This window comes from Hemitrygon akajei, chromosome 13, assembly GCF_048418815.1.
Source record: "Hemitrygon akajei chromosome 13, sHemAka1.3, whole genome shotgun sequence".
NCBI classification, from domain to species: Eukaryota; Metazoa; Chordata; class Chondrichthyes; order Myliobatiformes; family Dasyatidae; genus Hemitrygon; species Hemitrygon akajei.
In genome coordinates this window covers 61,011,487-61,030,880 of record NC_133136.1, presented here as the reverse complement: position 1 = coordinate 61,030,880, position 19,394 = coordinate 61,011,487, and the positions used below count along the sequence as shown (strand labels likewise).

At 39.1% G+C, this 19,394-nt stretch overlaps 1 protein-coding gene across 4 annotated transcripts in view; it reads right to left on the bottom strand.

Moving 5' to 3' along the window:
• LOC140737925 (BTB/POZ domain-containing protein KCTD8-like) overlaps positions 1 to 19,394 on the bottom strand; it is a 191,046-nt gene that overhangs the window by 137,438 nt on the left and 34,214 nt on the right. Inside the window, exon 2 of one of the 4 annotated variants that reach the window (XM_073064735.1) lies at positions 11,960 to 12,086. The exons of the other annotated variants lie outside the window; for them this stretch is intronic. Coding sequence (XP_072920836.1) covers positions 12,067 to 12,086 — 20 coding nt within the window. The 3' untranslated portion in view covers positions 11,960 to 12,066. Of the gene's footprint in view, positions 1 to 11,959; positions 12,087 to 19,394 lie in introns of those variants that run through there. 4 annotated transcript variants of the gene reach the window in all.

Below are 19,394 nucleotides of genomic sequence, written 5' to 3'. Positions count from 1 at the left end.
TCACCTAAAACCCTAGCCCACCAATTGGCAACAAGAAAGAATGGGTGAGAACACAAGAAAAACATAGAACTAAAAGAGGCTGTTATCAACTACAGTCCAATCCATAAATCTCAGAATTTGATCACATCTCTGAGGGCATCGGGACCCAGTGGCCCCTCCAAGGGCAGCAACTCAAACCAGCAAGAATGCAGTAAAAAGGGATCTTCCTATATGGTCAGCTACTGGATGGAGAATACGTAGAGGTAAAATGCTTCCATATTTGTCCATGTGGAAGAATATTTAGAATATGTATGACTAGACCATTAGTATAGGTGTTACACATCCTGGGACATACTGCAGGCCTCTTACACAGCTGTAGTAATAAACTAGGTAATAAACAAGCTAAATAAACTATCAGGATGGACCTTATTACAGTAAAGGAGACCGGGGTTTCGGTAGTAACTAGGTAACAAATAAAATATAAGCTGGATGATGTTTTATGAATTCTCCTAGAAACGAATGAACCCTATCTCGAAGAATTTCCAACATGGTACAAATATGGTGAAGGTAAGGTTTGGCTATGCGCCCTAAGAAAGATAAGAAGCAAATACCTTCTGCCCACAAGTGGGAATCACTGATTCAAGAAGCTCACCAAGGGTCCAGATACAGTCATGGTGGTGGACAAGACACTCATGCAGAATTAGACATATGATACCGGTGGCCTTACTTGTTGAGTGACTATAAACATTCAAATTGTAAAGAATGTCTGGCCTATAATAAAGGAGCAGTCACAACACTGCCTCTTAAAAGGAGAACAAAGCCAACTAGGGCAATGCAGGTGAGGCAAATTGATTATCTAGTCCTATTTCTCTCATCCCAAGGCAGCCCACTTTATAAGAAAGCTAATAAGTATACTCTTGCGATAACTGATGTTTGTACAAGATATACTCTATGACTTCTTGTAGTGAGACCACAACCATCACAGCACTCCATATTCCCATTGCTGGCACCCCCGTCTGCACAAGGTTCTTCCTTCAGTGTCAAGGGCTTTCAAGCCATGTGTGAACAAAGAGGTGTACAAGTGGAGTCCAGCACCATTCCAGCTGCATCCAAGTAGCACGGCGGAGTGAATGAATCAAGAGATTAAGGAGGCCTGACAAAACCGGTCAATTCTAGAGATGAATTAGGCTACACTTGTCCCTGAAGTGCAAACGTCTGTGAACAAAGTGCTTATTGTGAAAATAGGAATACACAGGAATGTTACACTATATTTCTGAATGTCAATGTTCACCTAAGTGCACCCCGATCACTATCTTCGGCCAGCCATTGCCTACACTCAATACAACTCCTCTCAGCAGAGTTTATGGGAATTCAAGAGAAAGCAAAGAAACCTGACAAGGAAGTTTGGAGACCATATAAGGGGGACTGGGTCTAAGAAAAGAAATTTCATCAAAATAATTCCAGCCATAGTTCCCATCCTAGGTGGAAATCTCCTTGTCTCACTACCCAGGTTATCAATAATAGGGCTGTAGTCAATGGGGCTAGGAGGAGAAACAAGACTGTAATGTCTCCATAGATAACAACAAAACCACCCCAAAAGGATTAATGCCTTCCCTCCCCCATAATAAGTGAAACCCTTATATTAAACCAATATATGGGTCCACCATGGAACCCTACGTCCTGATGGGAAGTGGGGTGAAATGTAATGAACAGATAAAAAACATGTTTAGATCTGAAAAGTGAGAAAAAAATTCCTCTTCACTTGGCAAAGATCTCATAGGTCCACTCCCTAGTGAAAATACATAGAGTGTGTTGTTATTTTCAGAGTAAGACAGACTCAAACTCCAGGAAGAAATGTTGCTTTTACTGTATTTTACTTTTACTATTTATGTTTGTAATAATATTGTTCAGTGCTGCCTTACTCACCATTTGTTTTATCGCAGACAAAGTTGTATTTACTACAGAAATTGTCTCATCTGTCTTGCACCCCCCCCCCCAAAATTTAATGGCCCTGATCTCTTCGTCATATGTGAAATAATATACTGGAACCCTTAATCCTTGCCTCTGGCAAAGTGATTGTTTCCGTCCACTTAAACATTCACTCCAACCACATTGCAGATGAAATAAACATAGTTAACTGGGAAGGCAAAGATCATTTGTAGAAATGATTAATAACATCGTAACAAAGCTGAAAGATTCCAGCCCAGATATTGAAGGTAAACTAATTGAGGAATCCCTTGATATAGATACCTCTACACTTGAAGAGAAGTTTAGACACTGTTATATCATTCAATGATTGCACTCATGGGAACAAGCTAATTCCCATGATATGAGTGTTATATTTAATGTTACTCAAACAATTTGTATACTTGGTTGATAAAATCCCATGGTCTGACAGAACAGACTGAGTGGACTTGCTCAGGTAAAACTTTCTGGAAAAACACAAAAGTTGGGATGATGTGCCAATTCTTCCCAGTTAGGCCCAACCCATAACAAAACAATGGGGGAAGGTCTGAACAATTATGTCCACAACACCAACATGGGAAGAAACTTATGATGATATGGGTGGTGTCAGAATGTTACACCAATGGGAGTCCACCCATGGGAGGGACATAACCAACCCCTATGTTCCGACATCCTTTTTTCTTCTGGGAGCCTAGAATTGAAGGTATAGACAGAAACCACAACAGTAGAACTGCACTCTGTAGATGTTTCACCTTTTATGTATACTATTATATCGCAAAATCGTGATGGATATAATTTTCTATAACTAAAATGTGAGATGACCAATCCTTAGACAAAAGAAGAGAGAAATAAACAATCAGTTCACAAGACTTGCTTTCAGTAAACCTGAGTAAAGTCGTGCACCACGTCAAAAGCAATTTAAACAACCTGTGAAAGAAATGAACTATTCTCAGCTTAGTGAGACATTGCCAGCTGACCTAATGAGCTAATGGCAGGAGAGGCAGTGATTCAAACTTGCATCAAGGTAATGGCAAGAACTATTTATGGGGAAAAAGATCTTGAAGATGAATGGATATGGACTTGATATGTTGTCACTTGCTTATAATGGTGAGATTTCTTTGAGATTTGGAAAAATGTGCAACAGAGATTGGGGCGGTGAATACTCTAAAGAGAAAATCACACAGAAACCCCTATAGTGGGAAGTGTTCAATGAGTTCTTTGAGCATGGGAGGGAAGAGAGCCTTTTCTAGCACCGGTAATCTACTGAAACAGTTGGACGAGTGATAGTCTGTTCCCAAGAGGAGTCTTAATCTCAAAGCTGATATCTATAGGAAGAAACTGGGTTAGAAATCTTTGCTTAGCAACTGGATTCCGGGATGGATATTCACTTCCTGGGCTGGGGTGGAAGGCTCATGTTGTGCCAAGCTCAAACAGTTGAAAGAAAACTTCCATCTGAAGCAACGCACACAAAATGCTGCAGAAACTTAGCAGGTCTGGCAGCATCTATGGAAATGAATAAACAGTCATCATTTCAGGGCAAAACCCTTCTTCAGGACTGAAAAGGAAGGGGGAAGTTGTCAGAATAAAAAGGTTTGGAGGAAGAGAAGGAAGCTAGTTGCAAGGTGATAGGTGAAGTCAGCTGGGTGGGAAAGGTCAAGGGCTGAAGAAGAAGGAACTTGATACGAGAAGAGAGTGGACCATTGGAAAAAGGGAAGGAGGAGGAGACCCAGGGGAAGTGATAGGTAGGTGAGGAGAGGTAAAAGGTCAGAATGGGGAATAGACCAATGGGGGGGGGGGTGTTTTTATTACCATAAGGAGAAATCAATATTCATGCCATCAGGTTGGAGACTGCTCAGTCAGAATATAAGGTGGCCTCATCTTGGCACAGGACAAGGCCATGGGCTAACATGTCAGAATGGGAATGGGAATCAAAATTAAAACTTTTGACCATTGGGAAGTTCCGCTTGTTGTGGATGGAGTGGAGGTGGTCAACAAAGTGGTCTCCCAATTTAAGTTGGGGCAAAGTAGAGGAGGCCACATCAGGAGAAGCAGATACAATCAATAGCCATAGCAGATTCACAGGTGAAATGTTGCCTCACCTGGAACGGCTGTCTGGGGCCCTGGATGGAGGTGAGAGAGGTGGTACATGGGCAGATGTAGCTCTCAGGCTGCTTGTAAGGATAAGTGCTGGGAGGGAGATTAGTGGGGAGGATGAATGGACAAGGGAATCACAGAGGGAGTGATCCCTGTGGAAAGCAGAGAGTAAGGCAGAGGGAAAGATATGTTTAGTGGTAGGATCCCTTTGGAGATGGTAGAGTTTCAGCACCTAAATTACAGAGAAAGGTTGAACAAGTTAGGTCTTTATTCTTTGGAGCATAGAAGGTTGAGGGGGGACTTGATAGAGGCATTTAAAATTATGAGGAGGATAGGTAGAGTTGACGTGGATAGGCTTTTTCCATTGAGAGTAGGGGAGATTCAAACAAGAGGACATGAGTTGAGAGTTAAGGGGCAAAAGTTTAGGGGTAACGTGAGGGAGAACTTCTTTACTCAGAGAGTGGTAGCTGTGTGGAACGAGCTTCCAGTAGAAGTGGTAGATGCAGGTTCGATTTTGTCATTTAAAAAAAAAACTGGATAGGTACATGGACAGGAAAGGAATGGAGGGTTATGGGGTGAGTGCAGGTAAGTAGGACTAGGTGAGAGTAAGCGTTCGGCACAGACTAGAAGGGCTGAGATGGCCTGTTTCCATGCTGTGGTTGTTATATGGTTATATAGGATGATGTGTTGGATACAGAGATTGATGGGGTGGTAGGTAAGGACAAAAGGAACTCTACCACTATTAAGGTGGCAGAAAGATGGGATTAGCACAGAAATAGAGGAGATGCTGGTGAGGGATGTATCAATTGTGGAGGGAGGGTATCCCATTCTTTGAAGAACGTGGATACTGCTGATGTCCTGGAATGGAAAACTGCGTCCTGGGAACAGTTGCAGCAGAGGCGAAGGATCTGAGAAAAGGGAATAGCATTTTTACAGGAAGTAGGGTGGGAAGAGTTATAGTCAAGATAATTGTGGGAATCAGTAAGTTTATTAAAGATGTTGTTTGATAATTTGTCTCCAGAGATGGAGACAGAGAGATCGAGAAAGGGAAGGGAGGTGTCAGAGGTGGATCAAGTGAATTTGAGGGCAGGGTGGAAGTTAAAGGCAAAGGTGATAAAATTGATGAGTTCAGCAGGGGTGCATGAAGCAACACCAATGTATTTGTCAATGTAGTGGAGGAAGAGTTGGGGAGTATTACAGAGGAATGCTTCAGACAATGACTGTACTAAGTTGCCAACGAAGAGGCAGGCCCTAACTGGAGCGCATGTGGGTGTCCATGGCTACCCCTTGAGTTCGGAGAAAGTGGGAAGAAAAATTTTTGAGGTTGAGGACCAGTTCTGCCAGATGGAATTTGGGTGAGGGTATTGTTTGGTTCTGGTGTCAAGAAAGAAGTGGAGAGCTTTGAGGCCTTCTTGATGGGGGATAGAGTGCATTGGCATTCAAGACTTTGTTATGATCCAGAATCCACCAGATTAAAGTTAATAGCTTTGACAGTTTCCACAGATAAGACATTTCCATTACATGTTTGCTTAACACCTGCCTAACAAATAATTATTGTACATATTGATTTGATTGAACTACATATTCACTTCATTATGGCAATATAATTGTAGAGCTCACAAAACCGTATTATAAAGAATCTTCTGTTCATTAATCAAGTCTGTTAATGAATGTCACAGTTGGAATGGTATATAAGTTAATTTAAAAATTCACATTTAATTGCTTTCATTAACTATTCAAATATTCTCAGCCACACTGATTCATTGTAGTTTTCCTGTACTATGTTTTCAATTGTAGCTTGAATCATGAGCAGGGAATTCCAGTGTGAGTCTTCAGTGTACCACCGAGGAAATGCTGCAGTCAGTAGTAACATCTTGTAGATGAACTTGATCCTCTCTGCTCTCTCAAGACACAAAAGATTTCAACATGCAATTTTAAAAAGTGCAGAAAAGTGATTCCAGGTGCTGTGGCCAACATTAATTCCTCAAACAAGCTCACTTATCTCAGATTATTATATGACATTGCTAAAGTAATGACAATTTAGCTATATTTACATTCTGTTATTGTCTGAACTTACATGTCAATGATGTTGTTGTAATCAAACTTTCATGGTACATTTACCCGGTACTTGTGCATATGACAATAAACTCAATGAATGTGAAACTTGACTTGCTTGTTTGGTCACTGCTCATTTTAGCTTAGAACAAGTGCTGCACCTTACAACTGCTTTTAAGACCATAAGGCAGACATTACTGTGCAAAAGTCTTAAACACACATATGTAGCTAGAGTTCCCAAGACCTTTGCACAGTACTGTATGTTATGTATTTCCAGATACCAAATAACACTACTAAGCTAAGACAAAGCTGAACACTCTTATTTCTGTTTCCCAGCTACCTTTCTATTTTAACCAATATACAGTACTGTGCAAAAGTCTTAGGAGCAACACTTATCTCGCATCAATTCGACTTCTGAAGATTTAGAAAGTCGTGTTCGATACTTGGAGACTCTCTGTTCCAGCTTAGAGGAAAAATCTAACAAACTTCTTTCCAAAATGGTGGATCTCGAAAATCGTAGCAGACGCTGTAACATCAGAATTCTGGGATTACCAGAGGCGACTGAAAAGGGATCAACCATGAAGTTTTTCGCCGAGTTTCTCTGTGAGTTATTCGGGAAAGATTTGCTTCCGAAGCCGCCCGAGCTCGAACGGGCACACAGAGTTTACGTTCCCCCCGGAATTCTGGGCTCCCGCCCGCGACCAGTAATCTTGTGTTTCCATCAATACCAGGTAAAACACAGTCTGATCGTAGAGGCACGTCGCAGGGGGTCACTTCCCTTCAAGGATACAACCATTCGCTTTGTGGAAGATTTTGCACCCCAGACCTTAAAGATGCGCGCTGAGTTTAAAGGCGCAATGAAAGTGCTTTTTGATCGTGGTTTCAAACCTTCCCTTCGTAACCCTGCTGATCTACGAATCAAGCTTAATACCGGGAAATATAAGTGGTTCAAATCAGCGAAGGAAGCTGAAGCGTTTGTAGCAAGTCTTCCGGCTATCCAGCCATCTTCCGAATCTGATCGGACCTCATAAAATGGTGGATAAGTACTCCTCGTAGTAACATTACTTTCTCTGGACTCGGAATTCACTTGAATCACTCGGACATTATTCATTGAAACTTTAAGGGCCGGTGACAATCTCTCCTGGGATTTGGTGTGTGTGTAATCTATTTTTATTCTTGTATAACTTTACCTACAGAGTTCTGCAACTAATTCTAACTTGTTTTGGAGGTTCGAAGTCTTTAGTGAAGGCCTCCCTGTTTGTCGGTTCACAGTTCAACTGCTGATTTATTTTTCCTTTGTTTTAAATATTTATTTATTTTACCTTTTTCTTTTCTTCACCCCTTTTTGCTAATCTCTGAATTTTCTTCTCCCTTCTCTGTAAATGGTTGATAAACACTCGTCTTGAATTTATAACTTTCCCCTTCCTCTTTTTTTTCTTTTTCCTTCTTACCTTTTTTTCCCCTTTCTCTTACTTTATGCTTCTATAATGTTTCGCGGGTAGGTTAGTTTTGGTTTTCTTCCGATTTTCTCTGTATTAAGTTGTATATTTCTGCAGAAGATGTTCTAATCTGTAGTTATGTTTTCTAGTGCATAAACTAGTTATTATTTGCTATAATATTTATACGGAAATGTTGTTAATGACACAGATCTGGAAGTTGTATTTGGGTTAATTTTTTTGGTAGAGCTAGCTATTTGTTTTGGTAGCCGTCTAGTTTTGGGTTGTGCGGGTGGGGTGAGTTTTCCAGTTCCAACATTTCTTTATTGTTTAGGACATGTTTATATTTTGACCTTATGAATCTATGTTTACATCTCTGCTCCCAGACTGCTATTGTACTGCTTGACTTTTTATATGCCCGCTGCCTTTTATGCATTAGTAATTGATAATGGCTAGTGCACTTAAATTCGTGAGCTGGAATGTAAAGGGACTGAACCACCCTGTTAAAAGGAGGAAGGTATTTTCACATATTAAACAACTCAAAGCTGACATTGCTTTCCTTCAAGAAACTCATATTCATTGTTTTGATAACTCCCGGCTTCTGTCAAAGTGGGCGGGTCAGCATTTTCATTCATCCTTTGCCGCTAAAGCTAGGGGAGTTTCCATTCTTATTAATTCAAATATTCCTTTTGAACTCCATAATAAAATATCTGATACAAATGGCCGTTTTATTATTGTTTCTAGTAAACTATATAACACTAAAGTTGCACTAGCAAACCTGTATGCCCCCAACTTTGATGATGTTAACTTTTTTGAACGGGTTTTTTTTCCTCACTACCAGACTTAAACTCATACTCTCTTATATTGGGTGGTGATTTCAACTGTTGGTTGGATCCTAAACTGGACCAATCGTCCTCTGTTACCAGATCACCTACTAAATCTGCCTTAGCTATTCAATCGGTTCTTAATTCGGATCTAAAGATCCATAAGGTCTGGGGACCTTTTATCGAGTACTTTCATAACCTTCCTCTTGACTAGGGTTTTTTTTTCTTTCTTTCAGCTTTCACCTTGCTTTCAGCTCCTTTTTTTTCTGGTAGTAGGCATTATTATCCTCTGTTGCTAAGTGTATTCACAGTCTGGGAGTTTGACTGTCCGGACTTATACTCTTTATACTGTGTGGTGGTTGGTCTGGAGTTGTTGTTGTTTTTTTCTTGTGTTGTGGGGCTTGGGGAGGACACTAAGCTCACTTGTCTTTAATTTAGGTGCTTTTTTTGTTAAATTTTCTTCCTTTGTAGCATATTGTTATTGTATGCTTAATCTCGCACTGTATTAATGCTCCTCATTGGGATTTGGGGTTTTTAATTTTGTAAAATGTTTTGAAAAACTAATTTTAAAATTTTTTTTTAAAAAGTCTTAGGAGCAGAATTAGAATTCTTTGAAAGGAATATATAAGATTCTAAGTTAATGCAAGCTTTTTTCCTTAAAAGAAGATAAAAAGAACACAAATGGGATCATGGAACTCTGTGACAGCATTAAGCCACTCTTGCTTACCACTAATTTTCTGACAACCTTTTGTGGATCTCTTGATGGTGACTTACTGAAGTAAAAACTGAATCTTGGCCAGAGCAAGTGTCACTCACAAACTCGTTACAAAACCTAGTGGAGAGCAAAGCAGCGCTCAAAAACTTTAATGGCTGTAATGTTTTGAAAACATTCAAAAAACTAGAAAATTAAGAAAGTAAGTGAAATAACGTTAGGTAACTAAAACACTTCAGTAAACACATTTTTAAATGTAACTTGTGCCACACCCCGGTCGAGTTATTGCTATTAAGTAAGAGTCATACAGCACAGATATAAAGCCTTTGATCGACAAAATCAATACTGACATCAAGTGTCCATCTACATTGATCCTATTGGTCTGTGGCTTACTCTGCTTGGTAATTCAAGTGCTCATCTAGATACATCTTAAATGTTATGGAAATACCTGTGTCAGCACCCACTCAGACAATTTCAACTACAGTCTGGTTAAAAAAAAATCTTTGATTAATCCCTTCTGAAAGTCTTACCCCTATTCTTGACCAAAGTCCTTGAGTTTTATACACCTGTACCATAGGGAAAACTTGCCTACTATCAACCCTTAATAGTTTACTTTATGTCTTTCAGGTCACCCCTCAATGTCTGCTGCTCCAAGGAATTTCAATGAAAACTATGCAGTCTCCAAAGCAGTCCTTAAATACATGGCACCTTGTGGAACACCTCTGCTCACAGGGTTCCAGTTACAAAAACACCACCAGAGTATTGTAATATTCCATTGTACCGACAGTTAGACCGGCAGAGCAACAGTAATGTATCTGCAGCCTGCAAAATCACCCGACATTATTCGAGATCTGTACAAAATTGAGAGAAACAACATGGATCTTGTAATCATCTGAACCACTGGGGAATCCAAGGACATATCAACCATGAAACAGCAAAAGAGTCAACATCTGCAACTCACAGGGTTGCCTGTGAATCTGAAATTTAGATGACAAAATTCTTAAAAGTTAATGTTAAGGGTCAACATATTAATCAGTGTGCAACATTTCAGAGGAATGGGGCACTAGGTGAGATGGGATTATCACACCATCCAAGCAGTATCAGCTGGTTTTAAGCTAAAGCAAAATCACATATACACCACCAGGAAAAAATAATGTTTGCTGGCTTTATTCAAAGGAATCAACTGTCCCTAAGTTTTAGCCAATGCTTATCCATAAACAGCTAACAATAGACGCTCTTTAATTTTATAACTACCGAACCATTATCCGTGCAGACAACTTGGTATATTTTCTACATGGTATTAACCTGCTTCATTGGCTGCTGGACACTTGAGACATGTAGAGGTTATTACAGACACATATAAAGGCAAGTTCAATTTAATCCTCAAATGTGCAGTACGCTTCAATTGTATGTCCTTCTGTCTAATGATCCTAATTGAAACATTTAAATACTGATGATTAAAAAAACAAAGCTTTATGTTGGACTTTTTACTAACTCAAAACTTACCAAAATATCTTATAGACAACAGAGCAGCCTTTCAAATGTTGGCAAGTGGGGAATATGGAAGCTAATTTGTACAGAATAAACTACGATAAAAAACAATTATGATAATGATCAGATCATATGGTTTGAAATTTTCATGTACGTTTATGTATTTTTGAGTACACTCAAATCAGCATGTGTTGATCAGTCTGATGGCCTGGTGGAAGAAGTTGTCCCGGAGCCTGTTGGTCCTGGCTTTTATGCTGTGGTACCGCTTCCCAGATGGTAGCAGCTGGAATAGATTGTGGTTGGGATGACTTAGATCCCCAATGATCCTACGGCCTTTTTTACACACCTGTCCTTTAAATGCCCTGAATCATGGGTAGTTCACAAGTACAGATGTGCTGGGCTGTCCACACCACTCTCTGCAGAATCCTGCGATTAAGGGGAGGTACAGGTCCCATACCAGGCAGTGATGTAGCCAGTCAGGATGCTGCCTGGCCTGTTAAGTTCTTCCAGTATTTTGTGTGTGTTACTTGGATTTCCAGCATCTACAGGTTTTCCCCTGTTTGTGATTGGATTGCCTGACAAGTATGGATGCCTTGCAAAATTGCTCCTGATACTTTCTAGGAATACAGTTTCTCAAGGAAAATAATCTGCTATCCAAACAGTATATTGTATGCTCCAGTTACTATCTTTCAGGAAGCAATGGTTATGCACATTTGGGGTTTTTGCAGAGATTTGGGCTAGGCTTAGATAGTACTATCATATTGAAGAAGTTAGGGAGTGGCACCTGAAAATTGTCTGTGCATATTGTTTGTGGTTGTTTGAGGCTGGGTAAACTTTCCAGCAGAGATACTTTCCAGCCTTTCTCAGAACATGATTGTGACATTTTCCTCTGGGCAAGCATAGGTGGGTCCACAATTCTGCAGGTGCTAGAAATCTAGAAAATGTAAGATTGGTCATTTCCTTCCAGACATGTCACCGGACCTGTTGTGTTCCTTCAGCATTTTGTGGTGAGGCAGTTAGCTCCTGCATTTTATGTGAAAATCCGTGTTGACTGACTGGTATAGTTTAAATTAGATGAATAATAATTTTAAAATAAAGTCAGATTATGAGTTCAGATAATTTTAATATTATAACTCACTTTTTTCTTTTGCACACCATTAAGAAGGACATTTGTTGTACATTCCTAAATGTTCTTTGAAGGAGGAAGTACCTTCTTGATTTACTACAGACCTGTGGTGAAGGTGCTCACCACACCTAAGGGAGTGCCATAATTTTAGTCCAATTATTATAGGTTTAAGGTGGGTCTGACTTAAAAGAAAACAATTAGTTGGTGATATTTTTTTCTTTTTTGGTGATGAAATCTTTAGGTTGGAAGTGCTGTTGAAGAAACCTGTGGATGGTAAATATGGTAACGAGAAAGTATTGATGGTGGAGGAAGCAAAGTGATGGATGGGATATCATTCAAGTAAGCGACATCATCATTCAGTCTGTAGTGACATCATAGTCAAAGTCAAGCTTGGTGTCCTGGACCTGTATGCACAGATAAAATGAAAGACTAAACTGAAGTAACATCACAGGCACATTGCATCAGCTACGTAATATTCATAAGGAAAACATAAATTATACAAGTTACACAACACTAAAAATTAGAATAAACAGAAGAAGTCTACTGCAGTGCAAAGTGAACTAAGTCACTCTTGTGTTGCTGTACTGAGGTAGTGATGAGGGTTGTGTGGGTTGGTTCAATAAAGTGAATGTCTGAAGCAGAGTAACTTTTTTTAAACCTGGTGCCTGGCTTCTGTACCTTCTGCCCGGCCTAGGACACAGTCCAGCATAATTCCAGAAGAGACATGGCGGAACTGGGATGCCAGCCTTCAACTACCACAGATGTCTTCCTAATGGTTTGGTATTATTGTAGTCAATGGAGAATTTTTCACGTGATTCATATTTAGTTCAATGCTGATGTTTTTGTTATTTACTTTTAGAGTTCTCATGTAGATGCAAGTCTTATCTCATTTTTTGTTTATATATAGATTAAGCTCAACAATCAAAGTGTCTAGATATCACTCCTCAGCTGGAAGTGCTAAATAGACAACACAGTACACACTACTCTCTGTCTCTGAAGAATGTAACAGAAGTGATTTCAAAAGGGCAGCCCAACATTCTGCCTCTGCCAGGGATGAATTTCCAAATCCTTCTTCGCTCTTGTTACTTCTATCTAATTAAAAAGCTGGTTTAAAAACCTGATAAATTCATTATGTCCATGAGATTACTTGTATGTACTATATTTTATCTAAAATTATCTATTGACTGAAGAACCATATTGACTACGTGTACAGTTTCATTCACCTGTTCAATTTTCATCAGATATAGCCACTGTCATATTGTCTGTAAATCAATAAAAGGCCCAAATAAACCATAGCACAGAGTCAGCAGGAAACAATTTTCAATGATTTAACACAGATGCAAGCTAAACATTGATGCAAATCAAACACTATATATTTGGGTCAGTGATGATCAAATTCTACAAAACTCAACAGTCGCTCAGCTGAGTTATCCTGTGGTTGTCTTTTACGGACAGTATCATGAACAGACTAGTTATCTGTTGGTTTTATTTTAGACTACTTACTGCTAATGACACATAGCTTCAGTACTTGTGAGATCCCATCTTGTTGCAAGAGCATATCATTCAATTCTACATGCCCATCCCATCAGGTTATCACTGAAAAGATTTTTGTTCACATTCTTCGATATCTTTATAAATCAATATTTTCTACCTTCACCTTAATGGCTTCTCCTAATCCAGCATTCATTGCCATTTAGTAGAAAGAAGTTAAAATTTCTTCCACAAGACAAACAAATCATTCCCAAATTCACTTCTTAATGACTTAGCTGATTCTAACATTATAACACTTTGTTCTTGGTTTTTGATTTTTTTTCAGATTTTGGAATATATAATGTGATAGCTTGGGATCGCCATAATTTCTAACTGAATTTATGTGCCACTGGTAAGCAATTTTTGTCTTACACGTGTTCATCTCAGGTATGTATATAACAGCATAAATTCTTACATGCCATTAATATAATGAAACTATGATGTGTGCAGAGTAACAAATGCGCTCATCAGCATCAGAGAAAACCTCAATCAGCTGCTGAACAACAATAAACAACGACAGGCTTTCAGTCTCCACCTACAATCTCATGTTTTCATTAAAAGGTTATAGTACATTGTATTTGAATTTTACTTCTTTTTGGTTGAATGTAAGTAATAAAAAGAATCAGCATTGTAGACTTGTTCTGGTGTTAGCTTCTCATCAGCGACAATCTTGGCCAATTCCTGAACGAATTTCTCAGCTGTTTCATGATCAGCAGAGGCTTTAAAAATTTAATGTCGTGATTTTTTCTTAAATTTCTACAACTAGCCTGCTGAATATTCACAATTATCTTCAATTTCCAGTTCGTCATGATAGATCTTTGCTTATTTCATGATCAGCACACCGTTAAGCAGCATATGTTCACTCCGACGCAGATGAATCGACTCTTTCAATACATGAACGAGATCTTCACTTTTTGCTTTATGCAGTTTTTAAAAAAATTTTCATTAACTTTTGTTCATTACATATGTGAGAATACTTCTTAGAGCTATCTATGATGCACAGAAACCTGCATATTATTTAGGAACCTTGCCAGCACCATGTGGAATCTTCCAAATGTGACATCATGTGAACACTAAAAAGTTTTGGATTTTGGAATTTTGGATAAGGGGTACTCAACCTGTACAATATTGCCCCCAAAATCTCAAAGCCACAGAAGTATCTCTCACTTTCAGCATTCCCTCCCTGTTATATTATTAACAATTATGGTTCATTCTAACTCAGGTTTTCTCCTTGATTTCTCTCATTTCTCTGTTGCTTTCTTTAGCCTTGTATTACAGTGACTCTTCCTTCAAATTAATGTATAATTCAAAGACTAGTATATCACATGTTGTGTTTATACATCTTTAAGAAATATATGCACTATGTGGTATGAACCTGATGCAGTGTTGTATCAACCATGACAGCTAGTTGGATATTGTTCACCATTAATAAAAGACAAACTTGTTACTTGTCTTGCACAATAGCACTCAAGAAGAACCTACAGTGTTACAAGGGTAGTGATTTTAGGATAATGCAGCTCAGGACGGAATAAGGGAGTAATTGTAATGTGCAGGAGAAGAGCCTGGAGTTGTCTAAGTAAAGAGATAACAATGGTGGTTGTGTGAGCTAATCCCCACCATGAACATAATGTTCAGCAATGGGAGAACAGAACCAGCTTCATCAAAAGAACAATGTTCCCCACTATCAAGGACATCTTCAGGAGCTGGAGCCCTGAGAAGACAGCATCCATCACTAAAGACCCTCACCATAGGAAACATGCTCGTCTCATCAGGGAGGAGGGACAGGAGCCTTATGTCCCACGCTCAATGATTCAGAAGCAGCTTCTTGCCCTTTTCCTTCAGTTTTCTGCTTGTCTGTGAACTCACGAACGCTACTTCATTTTTCCTTTCTTTGGCACTATTTATTTACTTTGTAATTTATAGTAATTGTATGTCTTCATTCTATACTGAGCTGCAAAACTGCAGGTTTCATGCCAGATGAGGTAGTGGTAACAACCTTGTGAATGTGAATGCTGGAAGTGAATTCTGATTCATGAGAAGTGTATGTCTGGAGTGTGGGTGTTCACCGTGTGAAGGAGAGGAGTGACGACAGAACTGCCTTCTTTGTCCACAGTGTCAGGTTGGTGGTCGCAGAGTGCCTTTGGCATAAACTCCTGAGCCTGAAAGCCGGTAAAGACCGGCTGACAATAGTGAGAACAGGTCATGATAACAGCACTCCACAGATCGGGTGGCCACAAACACCACAGCGGACTCAAAAATTATTTTCAAACACGAGAAAATCTGCAGATACTGGAAATCCAAAGCAACATGCAAAAAAAATGCCAGAAGAGTGGAGCAGGGCAGGCAGTCTATGAAAAAGAGTAAACAGTCAATGTTTCGGGCCGAGATCCCTCATCAGGACTGCATTTCCCATCTTTTCTCCAGTCCCATTGAAGGGTCTCGGTCCAAAATGTCAACTGTTTACTCTTTTCCATGGATGGTGCCTGGCATGATGAGTCCCTCCAGCATTTTATGTGTGTTGCCTCAAATAATATTTCTATCTTTGTACCAGTGATGCAGGTCTGCCGCTCACTGATAAGACCACTGGTCTTCCTCTGAGGATAGTGGCTGGTATGGATATGGATTGCATATTGATGGATCACAGCACAGCACATGGAAGCATTTGATCAAGTGTGAAGCTACTGCATTGGTACTCCAGGGAGGTGCAGAGAAACAGCCTTCCAGCTTATTGCTACAAAATCTTGTAGTACACGTGGGCCAAGACTACACATTAAAAGATTTTCTTTTGTTCCCTTATCTCTACTGGAATGCACAATGGAAATTAGACAAGCCTGAATCCATATCATAGGGGTGTGAGACGGGCAGAAGTGGAACAAACTTGCATTACTTACCAGTTGTATAGCAAATATAGCATCATATTTTCCACATTATAATTGTGGATAAATGCTAGAAGTATTGCTGTCAAAGACTGGGACAACAGAGCAGTTGTGGTTTCAACACAAAGGATCAGGCAAAAAGTTATTGAGGAGAGGTTGGGACGAGTGTTAGTGAACTATTAGTGGTTCATTCGCAGTGGCTTAGCACCTGCCAAGCCAGAAGGTCTCACAAGATTAGTATCAACATAAATAAATGCATTGTCCATTTGGCATGGACTCTCATCAGGTTAAAACACAGACGTGTTGCCTACCTTTAAGTCACATGTCACAAATGCATCAGTTAGTTCGACTGAACAATAACACATCAGAGGCACACAAGATCAGGAGAGAGAGTAACAAGCTTCATAGAGCTCACAGTAAGTCCAAAAATTTCCTTTCTGATTCTTGTTGTACAGAAATTGGAATACATATTGTACAAATATATTGTGTAAGGTAATTTAATTTCTGGGTCTCTATTTAATGACTTGAATATATATTTTATTTAGAGATACAGCGTGGAATTGGCCCTTGCAGCCCTTTAAGCTGCACCAACAAACAACCCTTGATTTACCCCTGATTCAACCCTAGCCTAATCACGGGACAATTTACAATGACCAAAGAACACATAATGGGCTAGAAGCAGGGAAATGGGATAAGAGTCAAAGAGCTCATATTATGGTTGGCTCTTGCAAAGGCACAACGAGCAGAAACAGGTTGAACTATTGTAGCTCTTCGAGGCGTCAAGAATGCACAAAGAACCAACGAAGCGCATACTTTGCCTTGTACCCTTGTAACTTTTTCTGCTTTTTCTTTTAATCTTCCCAAAAGTACAAAGTTCTATCACGGTTATCATAAAAATAACAGGAATGAGTGATTCAGTCTCTTAGATCTTCTCCCATCATTCATTAAGGTAATCACCGATTCTTAACCCCTAAATCTATTTTCAGATTGTAATTAGAGATGTGAATATAACTTTTCCAGATACATGTTAGTTTTCTGGAGAAAATTCTACATTGAACTTTGTCGGTGCTTAATAAATTCTGCTGGAACCGTGCAGTAATCATCATACAATGGGTAAGGGTAGGAAAGCAGATATTAATACTCCATAACCTTGGAGACTGCAAGTGGAGGTTTCAATATCAGATAAAATATTCCCAGTGACAGCCCAATTCAAAACTAAAACTGAATTCAAGAATAAGTGGGCAGGCAAATCAAAGATATATTGTGCAGCTGTTAGTGTGAAATGCCTTGCAGGTTCAAGTGATAGATTCAAAAACTAAATGATTTTCTTTATTCTATTTCTCATCACTGGCAACATTAACCTTAATTTTTGATTGTTTAGTAATCACTAAGATTAAAAGTAATGGCTTTGCATCACCGGACTGCAAGATTAATTTTCTATGAACACAGAAATACCTTTTTGCTGTACCTTTGTAGTTTGAATCAAACTGAGAATTTTAATGCACAAATTCCAGAAGGTATTACTGAGTCTCCAGCATGTACTACGACCTAACAAAAGCAGCATCAAGAATTAGTCTTCATTCATTTTTTGTTTTTTATTGGCAGTCATCAGACCACTGCTGGGGAACAACATTTGCCATATAATGCACTTCATTTCAGACAGACAGCTAGCAACACAAATAACTGCTTTTCAATTCAACCAGCAGAATAGCAAGTAAATTCTTATCAATCAGTAAAAGTTGCGCACCACAGGGAGTCAGTGAATAGGACTTTCTTAAGTGCACATAAGGAGCAGTACATCTAACACTGCACAGCACTTTGAGAGGGTAGAGAGACTGCTATTCTATGATTACACACTGCAGAAACAATGTCAGAGCAGCATCAGTCATTGTTAAAAATATCTGGCTACCTATCCACTTCAATTCGTGTTCATCGGAAAACTGCAGCGAATGGCTGTCAACCTTTTATCTTTCAAACTGTTAAATAAGATAGCAGACTGAATATGGCACACTGTGTTTAGTGTTTATTACTAAAAAGGAAACTTAAAGGAACATACAATCCTTTCTGTGAAAAGCAATTTCAGCCAAAGAGAGAAGTTCAGTATTATTTTGCTTATCCTATCAATGGGTTTGAAGATTTCCCAGTTACTACACAAGTGGTGTCTCTCCATTGCTTTCAAGGTATCTGCTCAAGGTGATTCATGATTCAGAAACATATAGGGCAGAAGGGATCACTAATGCCCAGCAGATCCCCGAATTTTATCCTGGGATTGAGCTTGATCACATCATTTTTTTTTCCTCAAGTGACAACACTGAAGGCAATAATGAATTACATCACCACTGTTGAGTTGTTGAGAGATAGCTCCGATGATATGAAATGCAGTGTATGTTTTCTGAGGTCTTGTGGTGGACCCTTACAGTTGGTTATGCTGTTGTGCACTATGGGCAGTTTAACACTCAATGTGTGTTAAGTGTAAGCCCATCCTTTCACACACTTCAACAACTAGTCAAGGATGACTTGGAGCTTGGCTTCCAAACGGGTATATTCACAAGTGTTAGCTGCATACGGCAGCTCAAATGAGCTGGGATGACTGATTCCGGAGTGGAGGTGACTGATGTTGAGCAGTTTCTTATTTGTTCTCTGGATTAGTTCTACTCTAGCAGGAAGCTTGTGGGAAGCAAAGTGAAGTGAAAAAAATTGGGAAATGTCTTGGAACAGTAAGATTGATTTACTTGATATACAGTAAGTGTGCATTGGCATTTTCAATCATCCATATATGCTATGGCATATCAATCGAACATTATTTTTCACTCTCCAACATGCCATTTTCAGATTCCCCTCCAAGTCTGTCATCTTTTTTTACTTCCATGTTGGTAGCATCTATTTAATAGATGAGAAAAGATGAGGCTTTTGCGAAACTACAGCCTACATTTCCATCAAAGTCACATATTTCTGTTTCTCACCATTACCATTATCTCAGTCAATATCTGACTTCCTACCAATTGGATCAAATATCCAGCTTTTCTTTCCTTTCTCTCTCTTTCTAGTGGCACATAATGTCTGCACTTTAAGGTCTAGCTCAACATTTAGGCTGAAATTCCTCAAGATTTATCCATATTCACAATTGTAGTTGCTGGGCTCCACAAAGTCAAATATGCACAACAAAAAATGTAAAATTTACTGCTTAATACATTCACTTCATTGAATTTTTTTATTCATTTGATATTTCAATTGATTATAACTAAGTTAGTTTACCTTCTAGAAGCCCTGAGCTTTGGTGATATGACATCTGAAGCCAATTAATTT